Source organism: Rhincodon typus, chromosome 22, assembly GCF_021869965.1.
Source record: "Rhincodon typus isolate 14 chromosome 22, sRhiTyp1.1, whole genome shotgun sequence".
Classification (NCBI taxonomy): Eukaryota; Metazoa; Chordata; class Chondrichthyes; order Orectolobiformes; family Rhincodontidae; genus Rhincodon; species Rhincodon typus.
The window spans coordinates 1189630-1214665 of NC_063353.1; the positions used below are offsets into that span (position 1 = coordinate 1189630).

At 44.4% G+C, this 25036-nt stretch overlaps 1 protein-coding gene across 2 annotated transcripts in view; it reads right to left on the reverse strand.

The window, feature by feature from the left end:
* Positions 1-25036, reverse strand: part of LOC109934535 (dynein axonemal heavy chain 3-like) — a 429003-nt gene that overhangs the window by 258170 nt on the left and 145797 nt on the right. For both annotated transcript variants that reach the window (XR_007264478.1, XM_048610380.1), the window contains exons 13-15: positions 24302-24436; positions 21483-21601; positions 18407-18611 (exon numbers count right to left, since the gene is read on the reverse strand). Coding sequence is in view for 1 of the 2 variants with exons in the window: in XM_048610380.1 (XP_048466337.1) it covers positions 18407-18611; positions 21483-21601; positions 24302-24436 (459 nt within the window). In the remaining variant the exon portion in view is untranslated. The remainder of the gene's footprint in view (positions 1-18406; positions 18612-21482; positions 21602-24301; positions 24437-25036) is intronic.

The window sequence follows — 25036 nt, forward strand, 5'->3', positions numbered from 1 at the left end:
TCACCCCCACTACCTCACCGGCCCCATCTCACCCCCACTACCTCACCAACCCCATCTCATCCGAACTGCCTCACCGGCCCCCTCTCACCCGAACTACCTCACCGGCCCCAACTCACCCTCACTACCTCACCGGCCCCATCTCAACACCACTACCTCACCGGCCCCATCTCACCCCCACTACCTCACCAGCCCCCTCTCACCTGAACTGCCTCACCGGCCCCCTCTCACCCGAACTACCTCACCGGCCCCCTCTTATTCCCACTACCTCACTGGCCCCATCTCACCACCTCTACCTCACCGGTTCCCTCTCATCCCCACTGCCTCACCGGCCCCCTCTCACCACTACCTCACCGGCCCCCTCTCACCCACAATCCCTCACCGGCCCCCTCTCACCCCGACTACCTCACCAGCCCTCTCTCACCACCTCTACCTCACAGGCCCCCTCTCACTCCCACTACCTCACCGGCCCCATCTCACCCCCACTACCTCAGCAGCCCCCTCTCACCCCCATTACCTCACCGGCCCCATCTCACCCCCATTACCTCACCGCCCCCCTCTCACCCCCACTCTCCCACCGCCCCCCCCTCTCCCCACTACCTCACCGGCCCCCTCTCACCCCCAATTACCTTACCAGCCCCCTCTCACCCCCACTACCTCATCCGCCCCATTTCACAGCCACCACCTCACCGGCCCCCTCTCACCACTACCTCACCGGCCCCCTCTCATCACTACCTCACCGGCCCCCTCTCACCTGGTTCCCCCTCGTGACCCAGCTCCTTCCCAAAGCCTAATGTAGGCAGTTAAAATGGGTGGTGGGCGGGATAGATTTACTGCAGAGGGAGAGCGAAGAAGGGAGGGAAAAAAAAGGAAGGCCAAAGAAAGAAAGTGAAAGAGAACAGGCGAGCAGAGTGGTGCTCCGAATGGAGCAACTTACCCTGCCACCATCTTACCTCTTTCACCGAATATCTGCTTGATAATGCTCATGCAAGGCAGCTGTGAACAATAAAGGTGCTATATCAATGCAGCTGTTGAATGCATATTGAAGGTTGGCTGAGGGTACAGAAGTCCAATAGTTTGTTCACAAAGATGCACAGAAAGGAGAAACTGCTTCATCAATAGGTTTACAGTCTTTTTTTCTCTGGGATCTATTTTGACACCAGCTTAGTGTTTATTTACACAAAATAAAAGCATCATGTGCTTATAGTTTCTGCTATTGATACTTTAAATAGCTGACATATTTATAGGGTTGTGGTAACAGCAGCTTTTTGCTGCAGTAGTTATGAATGGCTGTTGTTTAAGGATGCTATTGTTGGTCCAGGGTTTTTTTTTGTCCAAAGGGAGTTCTGGGTGAATGGGCATGGAGGTGAAATGACATAGAGGATATGAGGAGCCACTGGGTGCAGGTAGGGGGCATGGGTTAGCAAGGGGAATGTGAGTGGGATCTTTTGACCTCATCTATCAAAAGGTTCCTGCATACAGTCATAACTCTTCTGAGGAGCTGTGGATCATGTATCCTTGAGAAACTGCTTTGACCTCATGCAAGTTGTGGGGAGCTAGACCATGCCTATCCCAGCAATGATTCATACAGCACAGAAACAGATCCTTTGGCCCAACTCAACCATGCTGACCAGGCTACCTTAACTGAACTAGTTCCATATTCCTCTAAACCATTCCCATCCATGTACTTGTCCAAATGTCCTTTAAATAATGCAATTGTGCTCGCCTCTACCACTTTCTCTGGCAGCTCATTCCATTTAAACCCCACTGTAACAGACATATTCCTGTAACAATGTGCCGCTCAGCAGATAGCCCAGAGTTCAACTAACATTCCTTGTGCCCACACCATCGTAAAAATTTTGTGGTGTACTTGGAAGCATTGCCAGTCTGGAGCTGCCCTGCACAGTTCCTGATGTCTGCCCAAGATATGGCATACAGGGTGGGGAGTCGGTGCCCCATTTTGCAGCACAGTTCTGGACATGATTGTGAAAGATGTAAGACTTGCCCCGTCCCTCAGGAACAGCAATGGAGGACATGTTACCAGACCAATTCCTGCCCTGGTCTGAGGTTGCCACCCCGGTCAGGGTAGTCTCAACTATCTGGGGGAATGCCTAGAGCTTTTTAAAAGAAGGTCAATGACCTTCCCCACTCTGCCAGTCTGAGTGCCACCACCTTCTCACCAAAAACTTACCCTCCCTCTGTGACTACCCCCACCAAAGCTAATGTACCAAGGCTCATGCTCTACTACTCTCATTATTAACTACAGCATCTTCCCCTCTTTCACCCCCATTCCATCCAAACCCTCTGCACCACTAGCCCTCAGGCCCTCTGAGCTATCAACTCACTCACTCGGGACACCTCCCCACCTGCACCAACAGTAGTAGCTGTGCCACTCCCTATCGTCTCCTGTAACCCCTGCCTCTCTCTTATTGCCGGAGGAAGGGAATCCACAATACGGCAGAAAGAGTCAAGATGGATGGGGAGAGGATCCTGGCTGTACTACCCTGAGTGGTTGACCGTGTCCAAGCCCAAGGTTCTTGAGTAGATTTGTAGCTCGGGTTGTGGATACTGCTGTTGGTTCGCTCACTGAGTTGGTTCGTTAGTTCGCAGATGTTTCATTACCCTGCTGTGTAACATCATCAGAGCAGCCTCTGATGAAGCGCTGTTGTGTTTTCCCGCCTGCTATTTAAACTCTGGGGTCTATTGGAGTTGATTACCTCATTTCCGGTTTTTCTTCACAGTGATGTATGTATAGGGTCCAATTCTACGTGTTTATTGATGACCTTCTTGGTGGAGAACCAAGCCTCTAGGAGTTCCCGTGTTTGTCTCTGTTTGGCCTGTCCTAGGATCCTGATGTTGTCCAAATCAAACTGGTGCTTCTCCTTGTCTGTGTGTATGGAGATGAGTAAGTATTGGTCGTGTCTTTTTGTTGCTAGTTGGTGTTCATGTACTCTGGTGGCCAGTTTTCTTCCCATCTGTCTAATGTAATGTTTGTCCTAGTCCTTGCATGGAATTTTGTGTATTACGTTGGTTCTGTCCATAGGGGTAAGAGGTCTTTGGTTCGAGTTAGCAGTTGGCGTAGGGTTGACATAGGTTTGTGTGCTATTCTGATGCCCAATGGTCGTAGGAGTCTTGTGGGCAGTTTGGATATGTTCTTGATGTATGGTAACGTGACTAGTGTGTCGGGGCATAGTGTGCCTTCCAGTTGTTGTTTGTGTGACAGGCATCGTTGAATCCAGCTGTTTGGGTATCCGTTGTCCTTAAATACTTGGTAGAGGTATTTTCTTCTTCGTTTTGGTGTAGTTCCATGTTGCTGCAGTGTGTTGTCGCTTGTTTAAATAGTGTTTTCATGCAACTTCATTTGTGGGTGTTGGGGTGGTTACTGCTGAAATTCAGGATTTGATCCGTGTGTGTGGCCTTTCTGTGTACCTTTGTCAGAAATTCTCGTTGGCCCTATGTTCAACCATGACATCCAGGAATGGGAGCTGTTCGTTCTTTTCTTCTTCCCTGGTGAATTTGATGCCAGTGAGAGTGTTGTTTAAAAGTTGATGTGTCTCCTCCAGTTTAGTCCATTTGATGATGACAAAGGTGTCATCCACATATTGGATTCATAGTTTCGGTTCGATGAGCGGAAGGGCCATACTTTCAAGTCTCTGCATCACCGCTTCTGCTATTAGTCGAGAGATCGGTGACCCCATGGGCGTCCCGTTGATTTGTTCATAGATGTGGCCATTAAAGGTAAAGTGGGTCGTGAGGCATAGGTCCAGTAGGTTTAGCATGTTGTCTGTGGAGATGGTGTCACTCGGGTCTTGTTCCTTTAGAAGTGTTGCTCGTGTTTCTCTTGCCAGTGGCATATCGATCGATGTGAATAGGGCAGTAACGTCAAAGGACACATAGTCTCATCCTTGTCTATTCTTATGTCTTTGATGGATTTGAGGAACACCTGGGCTGAGTGGATTGAGTGGGGTGACTTGCTCACGAGGTGCTTCAGTCTTCATTGTAACTCGTTGACTAATCTATGTGTAGGTGTGCCTGGGAGGGAGACTATGGGTCTGAGGGGTACTTCCGGTTTCTGTACCTTCGGGAGGCCGTAGAACTGGGGGGTATTTGTCCCTAGGTAGTCAGCTTTGTTGATTTGTCTGGTCTGTTTCAGTCTTTTTAGTGTGTTGATTATTTTATTACCCAGTTGCAGTGCCGGGTCTATTTGCACTTGCCGGTATGTATTCGTGTTTGCTAGTAGCATCTGTGCTTTAGTGAGGTGGTCCTGTTTGTTTAGTATTACTGTCATGTGCCCTTTGTCCGCTGGTAGGGTTGTGATGTTTTTGTCTTTCTTCAGTCCTTCTAGGGCCTTCCTTTCTGATGTGTTGAGAGTGTGAAGTTCACTCCTTCTGGTCAGTGTCGGGATCACTGTCTGTCTTATGGCTTGTTGTGTTTCCTCATTGATGCTGTTGGTCTTCAATGTGGATTCTAGTGTGGCTAGGAATTCTGTCTTGCTAGCATCTTTGTGGTTGTAGTTGAGTCCACATATTAGAACAGCTTTCTCTGTGACTGTTACTGTGCTGTCTGAGAGGTTTCTTATCCATGTGTCTGATCTTTGGTTGTCATTTTGGTGGGCTAGTTTGGCTAGTTTTTCTCGTAGGATCTGTCTTTTTTTGGTTCTTGTTATTTGTTGACTGATATTAATGGCTCTTTCTAAGTCTGTTGTCCACTCTAGGTTGGTTGCATCTATGAATAGGGTTTTTTGGTGTGTAATTTCCCTGTCATATCTGTGGAGCCAGTTGTGTGCGTCATTAATTCATTGGAGGCTGCACTGATGATGTTACCCAGCAGGGTAATGAAACGTCTGCAAACTAACGAATCAGCTCGGCGAGCGTGTCCAAACCCCTTGACTGGTATCGGAGACCATCCCTGGCTGGGAATCCCTGAATGAACACTATCCCCCTAGACTTGACTGAGGCTTGCTGCCAACTGTGACAAGTTCCCTGGCTTTGTGCCTGCACTAAACAGCTGGTATAAGAAAGCAGGAATGCGAACCTGGTATCTCTGGCTGTGGGGGGAAAGTACAAAATGGTGAGGCTAGGCAGGGATGCTGTGATTATCCAGTCAGGCTCAGAGTGAGTGAGCACTGACAGTGAGTGAAGAGTGAGTCCATGAGCTGGATGTGTCCCCCTGAGCACAGAGTCCTTTCTGTAGAGTTACCATGGTAATTGCTGGTGCAGCCTGAGATGCAGCTTGGAAGGGCAGAACTGTCCTGTAAGTGAATTAGAGATGTGTCATGAGGGTTTTTAGAGGTTGTCAGGTTCCAATGTCTGGATGTGGAGTATGTGTGACTAGTGCCCATGGAGCACGTCCTGAGATGTTGGTGTTCCAAGTACAACATGGAGGTCATTCAGACCAAGAGGTGAGTTAAATCTGAAAGGGGCTCACTCTGGTTCGCTTGTCAAGTTTTCCCTCTGTTGAGCTTTATCACGGTGTCTGCTATAATGGGAGTGTAGCTAATAAGGAGGTGAGTTGTGGTGTTAACAAGGTATTTAACAATCAATAATGACCAGCAGTTGGCATCTCACTGCTACCCAGGGAGAATGTCAGTACACAATACTTGTGAAAAACATCAAACATGGAGCAAGATGATCCCAACTTCAAGATAGGCCTCGTTAGACTTTGTTGCCTCATTCTACCACACATCTTACCATAGTCCACGTCATTCAGATCTCAATAAGATTCTGCCCTCTGTTTTCCTACCCTTTCTCCCAAACTGGGCAACTTAACATTTTCCCATATTATAACCCACCTAGAATTACAGAATCCCTGCAGTGTGAAAGCAGGCAATTCAGCCCATTGAGTCCACACTGACCCCTCCAAAAAGCATCCCTGTAACCTCTGCATATCCCATGGCTCATCCACCTAGCCTGCACATTCCCAGACACTACAGAAAATTTAGCATGGCCAATCCACCTAACCTGCACATCTTTGGACTGTGGGAGGAAACCCACACAGACATGGGGAAATTTTGAAATACTACACAGACAGTTACCCAATGCTGGAATTGAACCCAGGTCCCTGGCACTGTGAGGCAGCAGTGCTAACCACTGAGCCACTTAAATCTTTACTCACTTACTTTACCTGTCTTTTCAGACACTTTGTATATGCCTTGCAACTTGCCTTCCCATCTGTTTATCATCAACAATGCTGACAACAAACATGTTAGTCTTTTCATCCCAGTCGTCAATATAGATCATGAACGGCTGAGGTCTGAGATATCTCACTTGTTATTATTTACCAATCTGAAATAACCCATTTATCGCCTCTCTCTATATCTTGTTAGTTAGCCAATCTTTGATAATATATTGTATTCAACACCACAAACCCTGCTGGACTGGATCATGATTTTCTAAATGTCAAACTACTGTTTGCTTAATAAGGAATTCCAGCATGTTTCTAATGACAGACATTAAGCTAACTCACCTAACTGATTCCTGCTTTCTGTCTCTAGGGGTGTTACATAAATTGTTTTCCAACCTGCTAAGAACTTGCCAGAACATAGGGAATGATGAAAGATTACAATCAATGTATCCATCATCTTTGCAACTATTTCTTTCCAGACCCTGAGATGAAGGCAAAAAGGTTGAAGAGACTTGTCAAATTTAACTTTCACCTTTAATGGTTATTTTTCAGCTTTCTTTTCAGTCATCCATTGCTGGTTGGGAACATGTCTCAAATCTTCTGGCCTACAATTAACCTTTGCTGCATCCCATGTCCTTTATTTTAAATTTCATACCATCGATAGCTTCCTTAGTTAACCATGTATGTATCATGTTTCTCCTCGAGAATTTTTTTTCTCAATGGAATGTAGGTAAAAGGAATTGGTACATAAATTGCAACTACCATTACAGACATCTTAGTCAGTGTGTAGATGACTGCATGCTGAAGAAGTTAATCTGAAGATTCCCCAACTGGAAACCATGGATGAACCAGGAGATCCACTCCTGACTGAAATCCAGGTCTGAGGTATTCAAGTCAGGAAATCCTGACCTGTACAAGAAATCCAGACACGATCTTCACCAGGCCATCAGGACTGCCAAGAGGCAATGCCTAACTAGGCTTAAAACCCAGACTAACCACATGGACACTCACTGTTTGTGGCAAGGCTTACACGACATAATGGACTACAAAGTAAAGTTGAACAGAATCACGGGCAACAGCACATCCCTACCCAATTGAGTACAGAAAGGAATTGGCGTGCTTAGCAGCACGGTGTAAGGACAACAATCTCTCTACCAATGTCTGAAAAAGGAAGGAGCTGCTCATTGACTTCAGGAAGGTTGAGGACGGCCTCGGCTGGGATTTTGGGTTCATGTCGCATACAGGTGACCCCACCACGCTAAACACCCTCACACATACACACATACATATACATTCTCTCACACAAACACACTCACACACACATACTCACACACTCACACAGACACTCTCTCATACACACACTCACATGCTCACCCTCTCAAGTACACACACACACACACACACACACACATTCTCTCTCTCTCTCCCTCACACACACGCACAAACACACTCACACACTCATACTGACACACTCACACAGACCTGCTCTCATTCACACTCTCACACACACAAACACTCACACTCAGACGCACACACTCACATGCTCACTCTCTCAAGTACAGACACACGCACACACACACACACATGCACGCGTGCACGCACACACAATACACACACGCACACACACTCTCTCTCTCTCTCACGCACGCACTCACACAAACACACACACACACACACACATACTCTCTCTCCCCCACATAAACACACACACACTCAAACACACTCACACACACACGCACACACGCACATATAAATCTACAGGGTGAATTTGCATTTGCAGATCTGTTGCAGGTATGTTCTATTTTGTTCAAAAAGCACACAATTTGTAGACAGTCAATGTCATATTTTATAAATTCCTACTTTGGAAATAAAACCAGTCTGACTCCAAGTTGATACACAGTCAGATTCTAAACAAGGCCTCACATCTAAAATACATTGTCTGACCTGGGATGTCACCTCTGGTATACCGAGGGAACTGATAAAACATTTAGTTATGTCAAGGCAGTGACTTGAAAGAAATTCTGGAATTTGTACATTAATCCTTTCGAACTGACAAAATATTTAACAGCCATCTTAGTTTGTTCAATATAATCGCATCAGTTCTATGATCCTCTGACCTTCGGCCTATAAATTCTGTGTCTGATGCCTCCTCTCTCACTGACACCTGAAGAAGGAGCGAGGTTCTGAAAGCTTGTGTTTTCAAATAAACCTGTTGGACTATAACCTGGTGTCGTGTGATTTTTGACCTTCAGGAAGCAGACTGGAGGACACACCCCTCTCTGTATGAATGGTGCTGAGGTGGAGGTGGTTGAGAACATCAAGTTCCTGGGAGTAACGATCACCAACAATCTGTCCACGTTATCGCTACAGTCAAGAAAGCACAGCAACCCCTCTACTTCCTCAGAAGGCTAAGGAAATTCAGCATGTCCCAAAAGACTCTTACAATTTTTTACACATGCATCATAGAAAGCATCCTGTCTGGATACACCACAGCCTGGTACAGTGACTGCTCTTTCCTGGGCCACGAGAAACTACAGAGAGTTGTAAACACAGACCAGTCCATCACCCAAACCAGCCTCCGCTGTCTTTAGAAAAGAACCAACATGATCGAAGACCCCTCCCACCACAGTTATACTCTCTTCCACCCTCTTCCATTGGGCAGAAGATATAAAAGTTTGTATACACTTACAAATAGATTCAGGAATAGCTTCTTCCACCCATTGTCAGACATAAGAACATAAGAAATAGGAGCAGGAGTAGGCCATCTAACACCTCGAGCCTGCTCCGCCATTTAATAAGATCGTGGCTGATCTTTTCATGGACTCAACTCCACTTACCCACTCACTCACCATAACCCTTAATTCCTTTGCTGTTCAAAAATCCATCTATCTTTGCCTTAAAAACATTCAACAAGGTAGCCTCAACCGCTTCACTGGGGAGGGAATTCCACAGATTCACAACCCTTTGGCGGAAGAAGTTCCTCCTCAACTCAAATCCTAAATCTGTTCCCCCTTATTTTGAGGCTACACCCCCTAGTTCTAGTTTCACCTGCCAATGGAAACAACCTTCCTGCTTCAATCCTAACTTCATAATTTTATGTGTTTCCGTAAGATCGCCCCTCATTCTTCCAAATTCCAAACAGTATGGTCACAGTCTACTCAATCTCTCCTCATAAGCCAACCCTCTCAACTCCGGAATCAACCTAGTGAACCTCCTCTGCACATTCTTCAGTGCCAGTACGTCCTTTCTGAAGTAAGGAGACCAAAACTATACACACTACTCCAGGTGGGGCCTCACCAGCACCCTATATGGATGCAGCATAACCTCCCTATGTTTAAACTCCAGCCCTCTAGCAATGAAGGACAATATTCCATTTGCCTTCTTAATTACAGACTTTTGAATGGACCTCTTTAATGTTAATATTGATCTCCCTTTGCACCTTCTCAGCTGCTGTGACACCTCATCCTGCACTCTGGTCTGCTACCCTGATGCACTTGTATAGTCCGATCTGCCTGTAAAGCATGCAAGACAACACATTTCACTGTACTTCGGTACATGTGACAGAAATAATAAATCAAATCAAATTGTGTCTTTATCAATGGAACAAAAAGGGGTCATGGAGACTGTCAATCTCCGCTGCATTCCCATGGCAACAACCTGACCAATCAGAGTTTACCCTCCTGGTTTGAGATCTATAATTGACTGTTAACTGTTCTTGCTGATCCTCCATGCCAGTGATGGCCCATCCAATGAGAATCCTCATTAATGCTGTGTAAATTTGGGTTCCTTTTTCAAATCTGCCCTAGGCCTGATGAGGACAAGGTAAAAAACTTTGTTTTTGCATCTCCATTTAGCAATGTTTAAGTTTTGATTACAAAGTAATTGTTTAAATACCTAAGGCAAAAAAAACACTCTGCTGGAATCACTTCAAAGACATAGATACATAGAAATGTAGAACAGTACAGTACAGGAACAGGCCCTTCAGCCCACCATATCTGTGCCCACCATGATATCATTCAGAAATTTCTGAAGAAGGGTCCCAACCCGCAAAGTCACCTTTCCAGCTCCTCTGCTGCTGCCTGGCCTGCTGTGTTCCTCCAGCTCCACACTTTGTTATTCCCTCGTATTTGACATTTCCAGCCTGGCAAAAAGGCTCTGACAATCCACACTCTCCATGCCTCTCATAATTTATATATTTCTGTCAGGTCATCCCTCAGCCTTTGGTGCTCCAGTGAAAACAATCCAAGTTTGTCCAGCTTCTCCTTATAACCAATACACTGCAATCCCGGCAATATCCTGGTAAACCTCTTTTGCACCCACTCCAAAGCCTCCATGTCCTTCCTATAGTGTGGCAAACAGAACTGCACACAGTACTCCGAATGTGGCCAAACTAAAATCTTATACAGTTGACATGACTTGCCAACTTTTATACTCAATGCCCTGATTGACAAAGGCAAGCATGCCATATGCCTTCTTTACCACCTTATCCATTTGTGTTGCCACTTTCAGGGAGCTATGGGCTTGCACCCTCTTTGCATATCAGTGCTCCTAAGAGTCTTGCCATTTACTGTATACTTTCCCCTTGCATTTGACCTCCCAAAATGCATCACCTCACACTTGTCCAGGTTAAGTCCCATCCTGCCATTTCTCTGCCCAGTTTTCCAGTTGATCTCTATCCTGCTGTATTCTTTGACAACTGTCTTCACTATCAACAACTCCACCAATTTTCATGTTCTTTCCTCCTTTCTTTCTCTGCCGTTTATAATTAGTGTAATCAATTTTAAGACAATTGAAGTAATTTTTCCTCTGTATTTTCTACATGTGGTCTTCATCTACTTAAAGGCAATGATGGTTGTGAAAGGCTGGTGCAAGTGCACAGCACACACCTTGCATAAGTGGCAATGCCATGCGGTGTATATCTCCCAACTACTGCAGACTGACATTGTAGACAAAGGTCTCACAGATCTGTCAGATCTTGGAATTCTAATGCTGAGGCCACTGAAGTTCGGGAGCTTCAAAGAGTGTAGCTTACATCAACTCACCCTGATCTGTTCCTGCAAGACACAGGAACACAAGCAAAAGGTGTCAGTCTGGAAGTAGGATACTCTGTTTAAGTTTTTTAGGTATCCCTTGTGGAAAGCAGTTAACTATCACCCTCCTGATTTGGAAGTTATGTAAAACATTTTGAAGTATGTTGTTCTCTGCCCTCCATGGGGCTAATTCTCAAGCCACCGTTGGTCCCATCTGCACTTTTCCAAAGGTCAGACCCTCACTTAGGAAGGAGTCCCATTCCCTCAGTCTCACCTCCTCCACATAGACATGCTAATTTGGGATGCATAGAAGCTACTAGAAACTTCAATACAGGAACAGGAGAAGATCATTCAGCCCATTGAGCCTGTTCCACCAAACAACTAGACTATGGCTGATCATCTACCTCAATGCCATTTTCCCCACTATCTCTATATTCCTTAAATGTCATTAGCATCCAGAAGAGTCTCTACCATACTCAATGTTTGAGCTTTCACAGGCATCCAGGGCACAGAATTCCAAAGATTCACCATCTTCTGTCCTGAGTGGCCTGCCCCTTATCCTGAGATTATGTCTCCTGGTGTTAGAGACACTAGGTAGGCGAAACTATCTACTTAGGAATCTTATAAGACTTAATACAGTCACCCCTCATTTGTCAAAACTCTAAAGGTTATCAACCCAGTATTCTCAATCTCTCCTCATAAGACAATTCTACTGCTGCAGAGTTTAGTTTGGTGAACTTCTGTTGCACTCCCTCTAATGACAAGTGAATCTTTCCTTAGCTAAGGAGACTAAAACTGCACATAATACTCCAGCTACGGTCTCACCAAGGCTCTATACAATGCAGGAATCTATCTTTACTACCATACTGAAATCTCACTGCAATAAAAGACAACATACCATTTGCCTTCCCTAGTGATTATTGCAACTGCATGCTAGCTTTTGGTGACTCAAGAACTAGACGACCGAGATCCTTTTGGACACCTACACTTCCTAAGCTCTCAGTATTTAAGAAATATTCCGTTTCTGGGGGGTTTTTCGAACAAAGTGGAGAACGTCACATTTCTTCACATTATATTCCATCTGCCATGTTTGAGTCCATTCACCTGGATTGTCCAAGTCCTCTTGGAGCATCCTTACACTCTCTTCACATTTTACATTCCCAGCCAGTTTGGTGTCATCAGTAAATTCGGAAATACAACACTTGGTCCCCACACCCACTGATACTGACTACGAACAGTCGTGGACCTTACACTGACCCCATTATTCAAAGCCGGCCATCCTGTTGACTTGTTAATTCCTACTCTCTGCTTTTTGTCTATTGACCAATTCTCGATCCATACAGGTTTATTAACCCCTAGTCCCACGTGCAATAATTTTATTTACTAGTCCACTGTGTGGGAGCTTACCAAAAGCCATTCAAAAATCCAAATACATCAAATTCATTGGTTCTTCTTTTTGTATGCTACAGGTATTATCCTCAAAAAACTTCAACAGGCTTGTCAAGCATGATTTCCTCTTCATAAATCCATATTGACTCTACCTATTCTGCCATTCTTTTCTAAATGTCCAGTTATCACATCCTTTAAAATAGACCCTAACATTGTCCCTCCTATTGATGTCAAACTGACAGTTCTGTTGTTCTCCACTTTCTCTCTCTTTCTCTCCCTTTTTAAGTAGTGGAGTACCATTTGCAACTACAGCTGGCAGAAACCTTTCCAGACCTTACAGACTTTTGAAAAGCATCAACTTTCTCCATGCCCACCTCCTTCATCACTCCGTACTGAATCCCATCTACTCCAGAGAATTTATCAACCTCAATCCAGGTAAATTTTAAACTAATTCCTCATTACCAATCTTCATTTCATTCAATTCCTCATTTCCACAATTTCCTTGGTCACTTCTGGGACATTACCTGCATCTTATTTTGTGAAGGTATACACAAAGTAACTGTTTAGTTTCTCAGCCCTTTCCCTGCCCTCCACTCTAAATTCTCCTGACCTTACTTGTAAAGAATCCAATCGTATTCTGTTATAATAATCACACAATTGCATGCCCTCTCCCGCTGGAGTGGTTCAGCTATGCTGGTGGATTCCCATTGGCTGGAGTTAGAGAAACATGGGAATAAGAGCAGTCTATTCATTATGCTTGCAGTTAGTGGGAGCTTGCTGTGTGCAAAAAGCTGCCAAATTTCCTATATTCCAACAGTGACCATTTTGTTGACTGTAAAGTGTTTGAGGTGTTCACTAGAACTGACAAATGTACGGCTTTGTTTATTTCTTCAAGTTCTTCACTACCCTGTCTACCTGCAACTCCACTTTTGAGGAACGATGCACCTGCACCCCAAGGTCTCTTTGTCTGGCAACACTGCCCAGGGCCCTACCATTAATTGTATAAGTCCTGTCCTGGTTTGCCTTACCAAAACGCAACACCTCACCTTTGTCTGCCACTCCTTAGCCCAGTGGCCCATCTGATCAAGGTTCTATTGTACTCTGAGATAATCTTCTTCACTGTCCACTACACCATCTATTTTGGTATCATCAGCAAACTTACTAACCATATCTCCTATATTCACATGCAAATCATTTTTATAAATGACAAAAAATAGTGGATCCTTGTGGCCTTCAGTCTGAAAAACAACCCTCCACCACCACCCTCTGTCTGCTACCTTTAAGCCAATTTTGTATCCAATTGGCTACCTCCCATGTGGCCTAACCTTTCTAACCAGTCTACCACGTGGAACCTTGTTGAACATTTTGCTGAAGTCCATATAGACAATGTCTACCGCTCTGCCTTCATCAATCTTCTTGGTCACATCTTCAAAAAACTCAATCAAGTTAGTGAGGCACAATTTCCCACGCACATAGCCATGCTGACAATCCCTAATCAGTCCTTGCCTTTCCAAGTACATGTAAATCCCATCCCTCAGAATCCCCTCCAACAACTTATCCACCACTGAAGTAAGGCTCACTGAACTATAGTTTCCTGGCTTTTTCTTACAGCCTTTCTTAAATAATGGCACCAAATTAGTGAATCTCCAGTCTTCCAGCACCATACCCATGGCTATTGATAATACAAATATCGCAGCAATAGGCCCATAAATCTCTTCCCTAGCTTCCCACAAAGTTCTAAGAAATAACTAATCACGTCCCGTGGATGTATCTACCTCTATGCACTTTAAGACATCCAGCACTCTTCTGTAATGTGGACACTTTTCAAGACATTACTATTTATTCCCCAAGTTCCCTAGCTTCCAAGTCCTTCTCGACAGTAAATATTGATGGCAAAATATTCATTTTCTATCTCACCCATCTCCTTTGGTTCCACACACAGACGGCCACATTGATCTTTAAGGAGCCCTATTTTCTCCCTAGTTACTCTTTTGCCCTTAATATATTTATAGAATCTCTTCAGATTCTACATAACTCTATTTGTCAAAGCTATCTCATGTCCCCTTTGTGTCCTCCTGACTTTTCCCTTAAATATACTCCTACTGCCCTTACATTCCTCTAGGGATTCATATGATCCCAGCTGACTATTCCTGACAGATGCCTCCATCTTCTTCTTGACCACAGCCTCAATTTCTCTGGTCATCCAGCATTAACTACACCTACTAGTCTTGCCCCTCACACTAACAGGAACATGCTGTCTCTGAACTCTCACTATCTCTTTCTGAAAGGCTTCTTACTTTCCAACCATCCCTTTACCTGCGAATAGCCTCTCTCAACCAACTTTTGAAAGTTCCTGTCTAATACCTTCAAAATTGGCTTTACTCCAATTTATAACTTAAATTTTTTGATCAGTTCCATCCTTTTCCATAACTATTTTAAAACTAATAGAATTATAATCACTTGCCCCAAAGTGCTCCCCCACTGACCTGCTTTATTTCCCAACAGAAGACCGAGTATTGCTCATTCTCTGGTAGACACATCCACATACTGAATAAGAAAGTTTCCTCGTACACACTTAACAAATTCCTCCCCATCCAAGCCCTTAACACTATGACAATCTCAGTCTATATTTGGAAAGTTAAAATCCCCTTCCATTACAACCCTATTTTTCTTACAGATGTCTGAAATCTCCTTACACATTTGTTTCTCAATTTCCTGCTGACTATTGGGGGGCCTATAGTAAAATCTCAATAAGGCAATCATCCATTTCTTATTTCTCAGTTCCATCTAAATAACTTCAGTGGACAATCTCCCAGGAATATCTGCCCTTAGTACAGCCATAATGTTATCCCTCCTCTCTTGCCCCCCTTTCTATCCTTGCTATAGCATCTATACCCTGGAACATTAAGCTGCCAGTCCTGTCCATCCCTGAGCACATTTATATGATAGCTATGATATCCCAGTTCCATGTCTCAACTGTGCCCTAAGTTCACCTGCCTTACCTGTCAGGCCTCTTGCATTGAAGTAAATGCAGTTTAAATTGTCAGTCCTACCTCATTCTCTGCCAAGGTCTTGTCTGCCTTGATGATTTGACTTCTTCCCCTTATCTGCTGTACCAGCCTCAGCCTTTTCTTTTGTCTCACTTTCGCTTTGATCCCACCCCTTTACTAGTTAAAGCCTCCAAAGTAACACTAGCAAATTTCCCCACAAGGATATTGGTCCCCTTCCAATTCAGGTGGAACCCTCCCTCTTTTCAGGTCATTTCTACCCCTGAAGAGATCCCAATGGTCCAAAAATGTGAATCTTTGCCCTCCACACCAGCTCCTCAGCCATGCATTCATCTGCTCTATTCTCCTATTCCTACTGTCACTAGCATGTGGCACCTGTAGTAGTCCAGATATTACTACCCTTGAGAACTACTTTTTAACCTCCTGCCTAGTTTCCTATATTCTCTCTATGGAACCTCATCCCTTTCCCTACCTATGTCGTTGGTACCAACATGCACAATGACCTTATATTTCTTTTATACAAGGCACACATTTACATAAAACACCCTGATAAAATAACTGAAAGATAAATTGTACTTCTTGACACATTATACAACGATGTACAAAGCAAGGCGCAGATTCCTTTCAGGACTGTAGTGATACTTCTAATTGTAAATTGTGAAAAAACCACACATTTTCAGAAAATATTATGAATGATCATGTCCTTTTCACAAGGCATTTATATATATTTATTAGTTTTTAAGAGGAGCATGTTATAAAATAACACTTTGAAATGTGAAAGTATATTCTGCATTGCAAAGCATTGATTTCCACTTAACTTCTCCATAATTGGCCTGGTTAATGAGGCTGTCAGCCATCAGTAACAAAAGCTAGTCTCCACCTAGAGTAAACGTTCAGCAGGGCTGACTCTGTAAATGCTACCTGTCACTCTGTTCAGTGTTTCCAGAATTATTCTGCTTTGAGTTCTAGTGGCAGCAGTTCAGTGTTGTAACAGTTTCCACTATTTTAACAATTGTTACTCATGTAGGATCATTTTTTTCTTAGCAACATGTATTACAAATTCCTCGTAGAAGAAATAGTTAATTTGATCAAAATTTGCGTGCAATTAAACTTTTTCACCATTGAATTGGACTGTGCCTGGTCTGCATCTTAATACGATTTCACTCTCTATTCTGTAATTTTTAGTATACTTACCCAGTCATTATTTACTAATGTCAGTTAAACCAGCCTCAACAACTTATTGAGAATTTCAGATCTCCACTTCTCAGTATACACTTAATGATAGGTTCCTGGGAAGTGTTTTCAAACAAAGAGACCCTAGGGGTGCAGGTGCATAGTTGCAGGTAGACAGGGTGGTGAAGAAGGCATTTGGTACACTTGCCTTCAATGGTCAGTGCATTGAGTATAGGAGTTGGGACGTCATGTTATGGCTGTACAGGACATTGTGAGACCACTCTTAGAATACTGTGTACAATTCTGGTCACCCTTCTATAGGAAGGATGTTGTTAAACTTGAGAGGGAGCAGAAAAGATTTACAAGGATGTTGCCGGGACTGGAGGGTTTGAGCTACAGGGACAAGCTGAATAGGCTGGGGCTATTTTTTCCCTGGAGCACTGGAGGCTGAGGGATGACCTTATAGAGTTTATAAAATCATGAGGGGCATGGATATGGTGAATAGCCAAGGTCTTTTTCCCAGGATGTTAACTGTCTGTTTTATGTTAATTTTCTGTTGAGTGCTAACTCTCCGTTTTGTGTTTAAACTGTTTTGTGTTAATTCTATTTTATGTTTAATTCTTTATTTTGTGTTAACTCTCTTCTTTTAACATTCTTCTGTGTTAACCCTCTGTTCTGTGTTAACTCTATTTTTGTCAATTCTCTGTTACGTGTTAACTCTGTTTTGTGTTAATTCTCTTGAAACAATTCCACAAGAGGCCGGTATCCAATCACCAAGTCACCCTTAATTTACATGTGCATAGCACAGGACACTGATCCAGCTAGCTCAGAACATGCTCCGAGAGTGATCAGAACCCCTGAGACTCCTATTGATATCTGTCAGCGAGGGCTCCCTGATTGGATCAGGTTAACAACCTCAATCAGGGAACTCATATTCTGTGGATCCACCTGGCTGATCTCATTACAATCACTACATCTCTGTTGTGGATAAACTCTCTTTTCGTGCTAATTCTCTGTTGTGTGCTAACTCTGTTTTGTTTATCTCTCTGTTTTTTGTTAACTCTGTTTTTGTTATCTCTCTGTCTTTTGTTAACTTTGTTTTTTGTTATTACTCTGTTGTGTGTTAATTCTGTTTTGTATTAATATTCTGTTGTGTGTTAACTCAGTTTCGTTTAACAATGTGTTGTGTATTGTGAAACCATCTGGAATGCACTCTGGATATCTCTATAATTACCATCCAAGACCTTCCTGTCTTGACTGTGCTAATCATCTCAAAATATTCAACCAGATTTATCAGGTATAGTTCACTCTTTTACAAATCGGTGTTCTCTCTCTGATCATTTCATGTTTGTCCAAATGTCAAGTCGCTCTGTCCCAAATAACAGATTCTCATAACTCGGAACTATAAATAGATGGCGAATAAGCCTAAAATGTCCCAGGTTAGCTTTCCCACTGTAGTAAGAGCAGCAACTTCCCAATTCGAAGGACCATCAGATTGACCAAGCTCATTCAATGCTAACAATGTTAACTGTATGAATGTGCTCAGAATATCCCAGGATGAGATTGGAGGCTCCTGAAAGAAACAGGCCATTAGGGGATTGGGTGAATCCTGGTGGAAATATAGGACCACAGTCTCACTCTGCTACATAACTACCACAAGACTTTCAAAACAAGTGACACACCTACCTGATTTAACTCAGAGACGTCAAGCAGTAGCAAGTTCAATGGGATGTGGACTGGGAGAGAAGAGAGTTCCGAAGCCATTGTTTGGAGTTTCTCAATCTCATTGGTATAAATTCTCAGGTTGAACTCTTTCTTGATCGTAGCTTCAATCTTATTGTCTGTTTCTAAGGACAATAAGCATTTGTATGGTTCATACAGTGAGCAGTATCTATCAGAAATGAAATAAAGGGGTTTTCAGAATCAGGAATTGACATTAATTTCTAATAATAATCTCATGAAAATACATATTTTATATGTTTTGATGAAGAGCGCAGGAAGGCATGCCAGGAGCAGCACCAGGCATACCTCTAAATGAGACAGTAGGAACTGCCAATGCTGGAGTCTGAGATAACGAGGTGTGGAGCTGGATAAACACAACAGGCCAGGTATCATCAGAGGAGTAAGAAAGCTGACGTTTCGGGTCTGGACCTGTCTTCAGAAAAATGTCAACTTGATGAAGTTCCAAAACAGAACTACGTGCATACCAAACAGGAGAAGGCAGTGGCCCAGTGGTATTATCGCTGGACTGTTAATCCAGAGACCCAGATAATGGTCTGGGGACCCAGGTTCGAATCCCACCATGGCTGATGGTAGAATTTGAATTCAATAAATATCTGGAATTAAGAATCTAATGATGGCTGTGATTCCATTGTCAATTGTCAGAAAAACCCATCTGGTTCACTAATGCCCTTTAGGGAAGGAATCTGCCATCCTTACCTGGTCTGGTCTACATGTGACTCCAGGCCCACAGCAATGTGGTTGACTCTTGACTGCCTTCTGGGCAATTAGGAATGGGCAATAAATGCTGTCATCCCATGAATAAATTTTTAAAAAAAGCAGCAAGTGACAGACAGCACTAAGTGACCCCACAACCAATGGATCAGATCTAAGCTCTACAGGTCCTGTCACATCAGTCAAGATAAGCAATTAGACATTAAACAGGTTCCACAACCTCGATGATAGAAGAACCCAGGACATCTTTGACTGTGGGAGGAAACCAGAGCAAACCCACACAGACATGGGGAGAATATCCACACAGACAGTTGCCCAAGGCTGGAATTGAACCCAGGTCCCTGGGGCTGTGAGGTAGCAGTGTTAACCACTGAGCTACCATGCCACCCATGAAGTCTGTCTCCGAAAGGAGGCAATAACTGTGTACCTCTGCACCGAACTGGGATGAATGGACCTCAGACACTCCCCACCTGTTACCCCACAGTGAGTACCAATAGTCTCACTGTTATACTTACTGCAAGATCTGGCTCTAAATGATAACACAATATATGATTTCACGTTCAGTGGGCTCTGTTTAAAAAAGTATCCTGCGCTGAGGAATTGTGAGTGCAATGACAATTGTTATCAAATTCCATCAATGAGTCACTGAGTCTAACCTCCTGTGAGGACACTTAGTTGTGAAGAGCTTCAGGGTCCAGGGGGCTGGAATATATGGCTAAGGGTGGGATCATTTCAAGCCTCTGTGAATTTTGGGGGTGAGCTGGCTGCACATAGCCAACTTGCCCCAGTTTTATATTTTGGGCAACAGTCATTTAATGAGGCTACAGGTGCTGCCTTAATCAGCAGCTGGCCAATTGGGGGCCAGCATACCGGCATGCCATCAGGAAGAGTGGCCACTACCAGTACTGTATGCATGCAAGGAGCTGGGCAGTCAGCTATGTCTGGGATCTCACTAAGGCACGGTGACAGACCCTCGTGGTGGGGATGGAGATCAGATTGAACTGGATGGTGAGCAGCAAGGGGAAGGGTGGATTCAGCAAAGCAAAGCTGCACAAAAGGTGTTTCCATTTGACACGGGGGATTCCAAGTGGAGGCACTGCTGGTCTGTACAGTTATCAGTGACCTCTCCCACCTCCTGTTAAATTAGAATGGTGTTGCAAAGTGCACCTCCATTTGGCAAGGGTAGGCAACCTAACACCTCTCAGCTCTGACCCCAGTTGTAAAGTAGCAGTGAGAGTGGGAGTGGATAAGCAGATGGTGGGTACACTGATAACGTGATGCCCTGATTCTTTGTTATTCGTTTGTGGGACATGGATGTCACCATCTGGGCCAGCATTTATTGTCCATTCCCAGTTGTCCTTGAGAAGATGGTGGTGAGCTGCCGTCTTGAACCAGTGCAGTCCACATGCTATAGGTACACCCACAATGATGTTAGGATGGGATTTCCAGGATTTTGAAGGAGCGGTGATATATTTCCAAAATGAGGTTGTACAGGATATTGGTTAGGCCTCTTCTGGAGTGCCGTGTGCAGTTCTGGTCACTCAGCTATAGGAAGGATATTATTAAATTAGAGAGGGTTCCAAAAAGATTTACCAGGATGTTACCAGGAATGGAGGGTGTGAGTTATGAAGAGAGGCTGGATAGGCTGAGACTTTTTTCACTGGAGCATAGGAGGTTGAGGGGTGGCCTGATAGAGGTTTATAAAATCATGACGGGCACAGATAAGGTGAATAACAATGGTCCTTTCCTTAGTGTTGGAAGAGTTCAAAATTAGGGGGCATACTTTTAAGGTGTGAGGAAAAACTTTTAAAAAGGTTATGAGGGGCAATTTTTTTAGACAGGGAGTGGTTCATCTGTGGAATAAACTAAGAGAGGAAGTGGTGGATGCAGGTATACCATTTAAAAGACATGTGGATACGTACATGAATGGGAAAGGTTTGGAGGGATATAGGCCAAATGCAGGTAAGTGGGACTAGGTTAGTTTGGGATTATGATCGGCATGGACTGGTTGGACCGAAGGGTCTGTTTCTGTGCCGTATGACTCTAATGACTGAATGGGACATTGCAGGGGATGGCATTCCCATACATCTGCTACCCTTGTTCTTCTCAATGGAAGTGGTCGGGGGTTTGGAAGGTGCTGTTTGAAGATCGTTGGTGAATTTTAGGGGTTCACCCGTCTGCCTTCCTGCTCACAAATTGCCCATTGAAAAATTCACTTGCTCCTCCCAAATGTGTCACACTCCCCAAATCTCTCAGGACTCGTGTACTGTCCCAAATAGTAATGTGACCATTGTTAATGCACTCTTACCTGAGTGGACCGTGACTATTGTTTGTAACCACAGTCTGAAGTGTGGCTTTTGCACTCAGGACCATCTCCTCTTCCTTTCGAACTGAACTGATGTACTTGATCTCCAGGTTATCTACAGCCTGCAAAACAAATAGATAAGCCACTGATGCCAACCTTACCCAGCTCCCAACAGATTGATTAGGAACACCAAATAATAAACAGCATTGAGACACAAGTCTCATTGTTTTAGTTGTTTTTCATTCTTCTATAGCAGAAAAGCTAGAAAAAGAAGTTGAGGTGAAGTCATCTTTGTTTTAAATGGAATTTGGAACACCAGCATGGATTTATAGTCAACTGACAGTAGCACACAGACAGATAGAAAAGCTGAATCCTTTATATGATGAAGGGTCTAGGCCCAAAACGTCAGCCTTTCTGCTCCTATGATGCTGCTTGGCCTGCTGTGTTCATCCAGCTCTGCACCTTGTTGTCTCTCTTCTTAATGTGAGTGCCTATTGAATGGGTTAGCATCTGACACATCAGGTTGAATGCTGGTGCTGATATCAAGAAGAAGTCAGATGGGGCTTGAAAATGATGATGTTGGTTTGGAGGCCAGCTTCCCAACCCTATCACTGATCTTTTAACCAAAGCTGCCTGTGGACTGCCCACCCCAGGAAGCAGACGGCTTTGGAGGCCACCTCCACTCAGTCCACAATGTTGACCCTGACCTTCCAGTTACTTGCCGTTTCAATAAGCCACCTTGCTGTTATGGTCATGTTGCTGTCCTGGGCCTGCTGCAATGTTCCAGACAAGCTCCACACAAACTGGAGGAGCAGCACCTCATCAGGACTCAATGTTCAGTTCATCACCTTCAGAGTAGGAACCTTTAAAGTTCTTCTCTTTTCCCCCAAGTGCCCGTCTGCATTTTGTTTTTAGTCAAAACTGATATTTAGTCTGCTCTTTACACTTGCTCTGGACATATGCTTTTATCCCTTATCCACAACTTTTGCTTTTTGCTCTGGGACACCTTTGATCTTTAATCTCCCTCGACCTGTAATCTTGACCCCTAACCCTGACTGTAGCCATGACCCTAAACCTAACCCTGACCCTAACTCTGACCCTAACTCTAACCCTAACCCTGACCCTGACCCTAACCCTAACCCTGACCCTAACTCTAACCCTGACCCTGACCCTAATCCTGACCCTAACTCTAACCCTAACCGTGACCCTGACCCCGACCCTAACCCTGACCCTAACCCTAACCCTAACCCTGACCCTGACCCTAACCTAACCCTGACCCTGACCCTAACCCTGACCCTGACCTTGACCTTGACCCTAACCCTGACCATAACCCTGACTCTAACCTTAACTGTAATTCTAATCCTACATCTAATGCTAATCCTGACCCTAATCCTAACTCTGAAACTGACCCTAACCCTAATCCTGACGCTAAAACTGACCCTAACCTGCTCTTCTTATTCCTGGCCCTTTTCACTTTTTCAGCAGCATAAAATCGAGCACTTGTCCATCCCTCATGATGGATGTGAAACGTTAGCTCTTTGTCTCTCTCTACAGATGCTGCCACACGTGCTGAGGTTCTGAGCAGTTTCAGTTTTTATTTCAGGTCTCCAGCATCCACAGTATTTTGCTGTTGATGTGAAACTGGGATGTTTCAATTCCCTCCAGTTTCCCAGGGCAGCAGGGAGCTGATGGAGCTGGGAGCTGGGAGCTGGGAACTGGACACGGGGTTCAGGAGGCAGAGCTTGGCACTGACCGTCTGTCCGCCTGGGTAGTGACAACTAAAGACCACCTTGTACATGGACCCTTCCCAACCAACACAAATTTTCACCCCCACCCCCACACATACACAGACACACACAAACATGCACGCACGCACACACACACACACAGACAAAAATACACACACACATACTCGGACACAAACACACATACAAACACAAACGTATACAAGCACACACACACTCAGGCATACATACAGAGGCACACACGCAAACATAAGACACACAGACATACACATGCACTCACATATGCTCAGACACATGCACACACACAGACATAAACACAGAGACATATACACACACACACACTCACCCACACACATATAAGCGCATAGAGACACACTCACACTTAGTTGTGCCCAACCTGCCTGTTTTATTTTTTTGTTGAAGATTTATACAATATTGCTGAGAAGCTGGGCCTGCCATTTACCTATGGCATGTTGCAGCCAGGTGCTCCTTATTATCCCAGTTTCGAGAGACAGTGCCCTGAATTGGACACGACACCCATGTCAATGCCAACATGCCAAGTAAGGGCTGGGCTTGAAACCCACAGCAAAACCTTGACCACAATCGATTTCCCACTGGAGGTGAGTTAAAGACTGAATACAGACCCAACTCCAGCTCCCTACCTCCATGAGGATAATACACAGGTAAAGAATTGATAACATTGTGGAAAATTCCTTGACTGTGTCTGTACAGGTGTTGACTGTTCTAAGGCAGAGCTAATCACAGTTCCCCACTGCTGCCCTGCACACAGAAGATCAGCTGGGGCTGCCAGTCCCGAACATCCCAAGGACCTGTTTGTCCCAAAACCAGATGAGGGAAGCTTGGGTCTTGGGTTTCACTACCCGCCATTTTCCTAACACTCACTGACTAAGTTTCGACCTGAACACAGTCAAGTGGATCATACGCAGCCCAGAGAACAGCAAGGCAGGAGCAACCTATGTTGTACATCAGAGTTAACGGGAGAAAACTGGATACACAGAGAGTATATGAGCCATTAGCGAGAGGCATGTGAAAAGAAGCAGTATAGCAGATAACTACCTGAAAGAGCTGGTGTTCGATTCTCGGTATCTGGTGGACACTGGTGACTAGAAGGTCCACGATGCAATTTAATCCTTCGATCACATCATCAATGGTTGGTGCGAACATGACCTGGGATCCCTCCATCTGAGGCTTCTATACATTTCACAGAGCAAAGAGACTCAGGATTAGAGATCTTCAAAGATTTTTTATCACACATTGCAGTTACAAGGAGTTACAGAACCCACGTTATTTCCAAGTATCATGACATTGTTAGGTTTATCAGTATCATTATTGAATTAGTGCTATAGGAAATGCTGCCTTTAGCTTTAGATTTACAGAATTATTCACACAATCCTTATAGTGTGGAAGCAGGTCATTTAGCCCATTGAGTTCACACCAATCCTTTGAAGAGCATCCCAACCAATCTCTGTAACTGTGCAGATCCCATGGTTAATCCACCTAGCCTGCACATCTTTAGACTGTGGGGAGGAAACTGGAGCACCCGGAGGAAACCCACACAGACACAGGGAGAATGTGTGAACTCCACACAATTGCCCCCGGGTGGAATCGAACTTAGGTCCTTGGTGCGCTGAGCCACTACGCCGCCCCTTGCCATGTTATGGTGCAGAAGGAAGCCATTCAGCCCATCATGCCTACTGGCTCATTAACTCATGCCAATCAGCGTTCCTGTAAGCTGTGGGTGCAGTCGCTCTGGCGGTCCATGCATGGTGAATACCAATGGTGCACCAATTG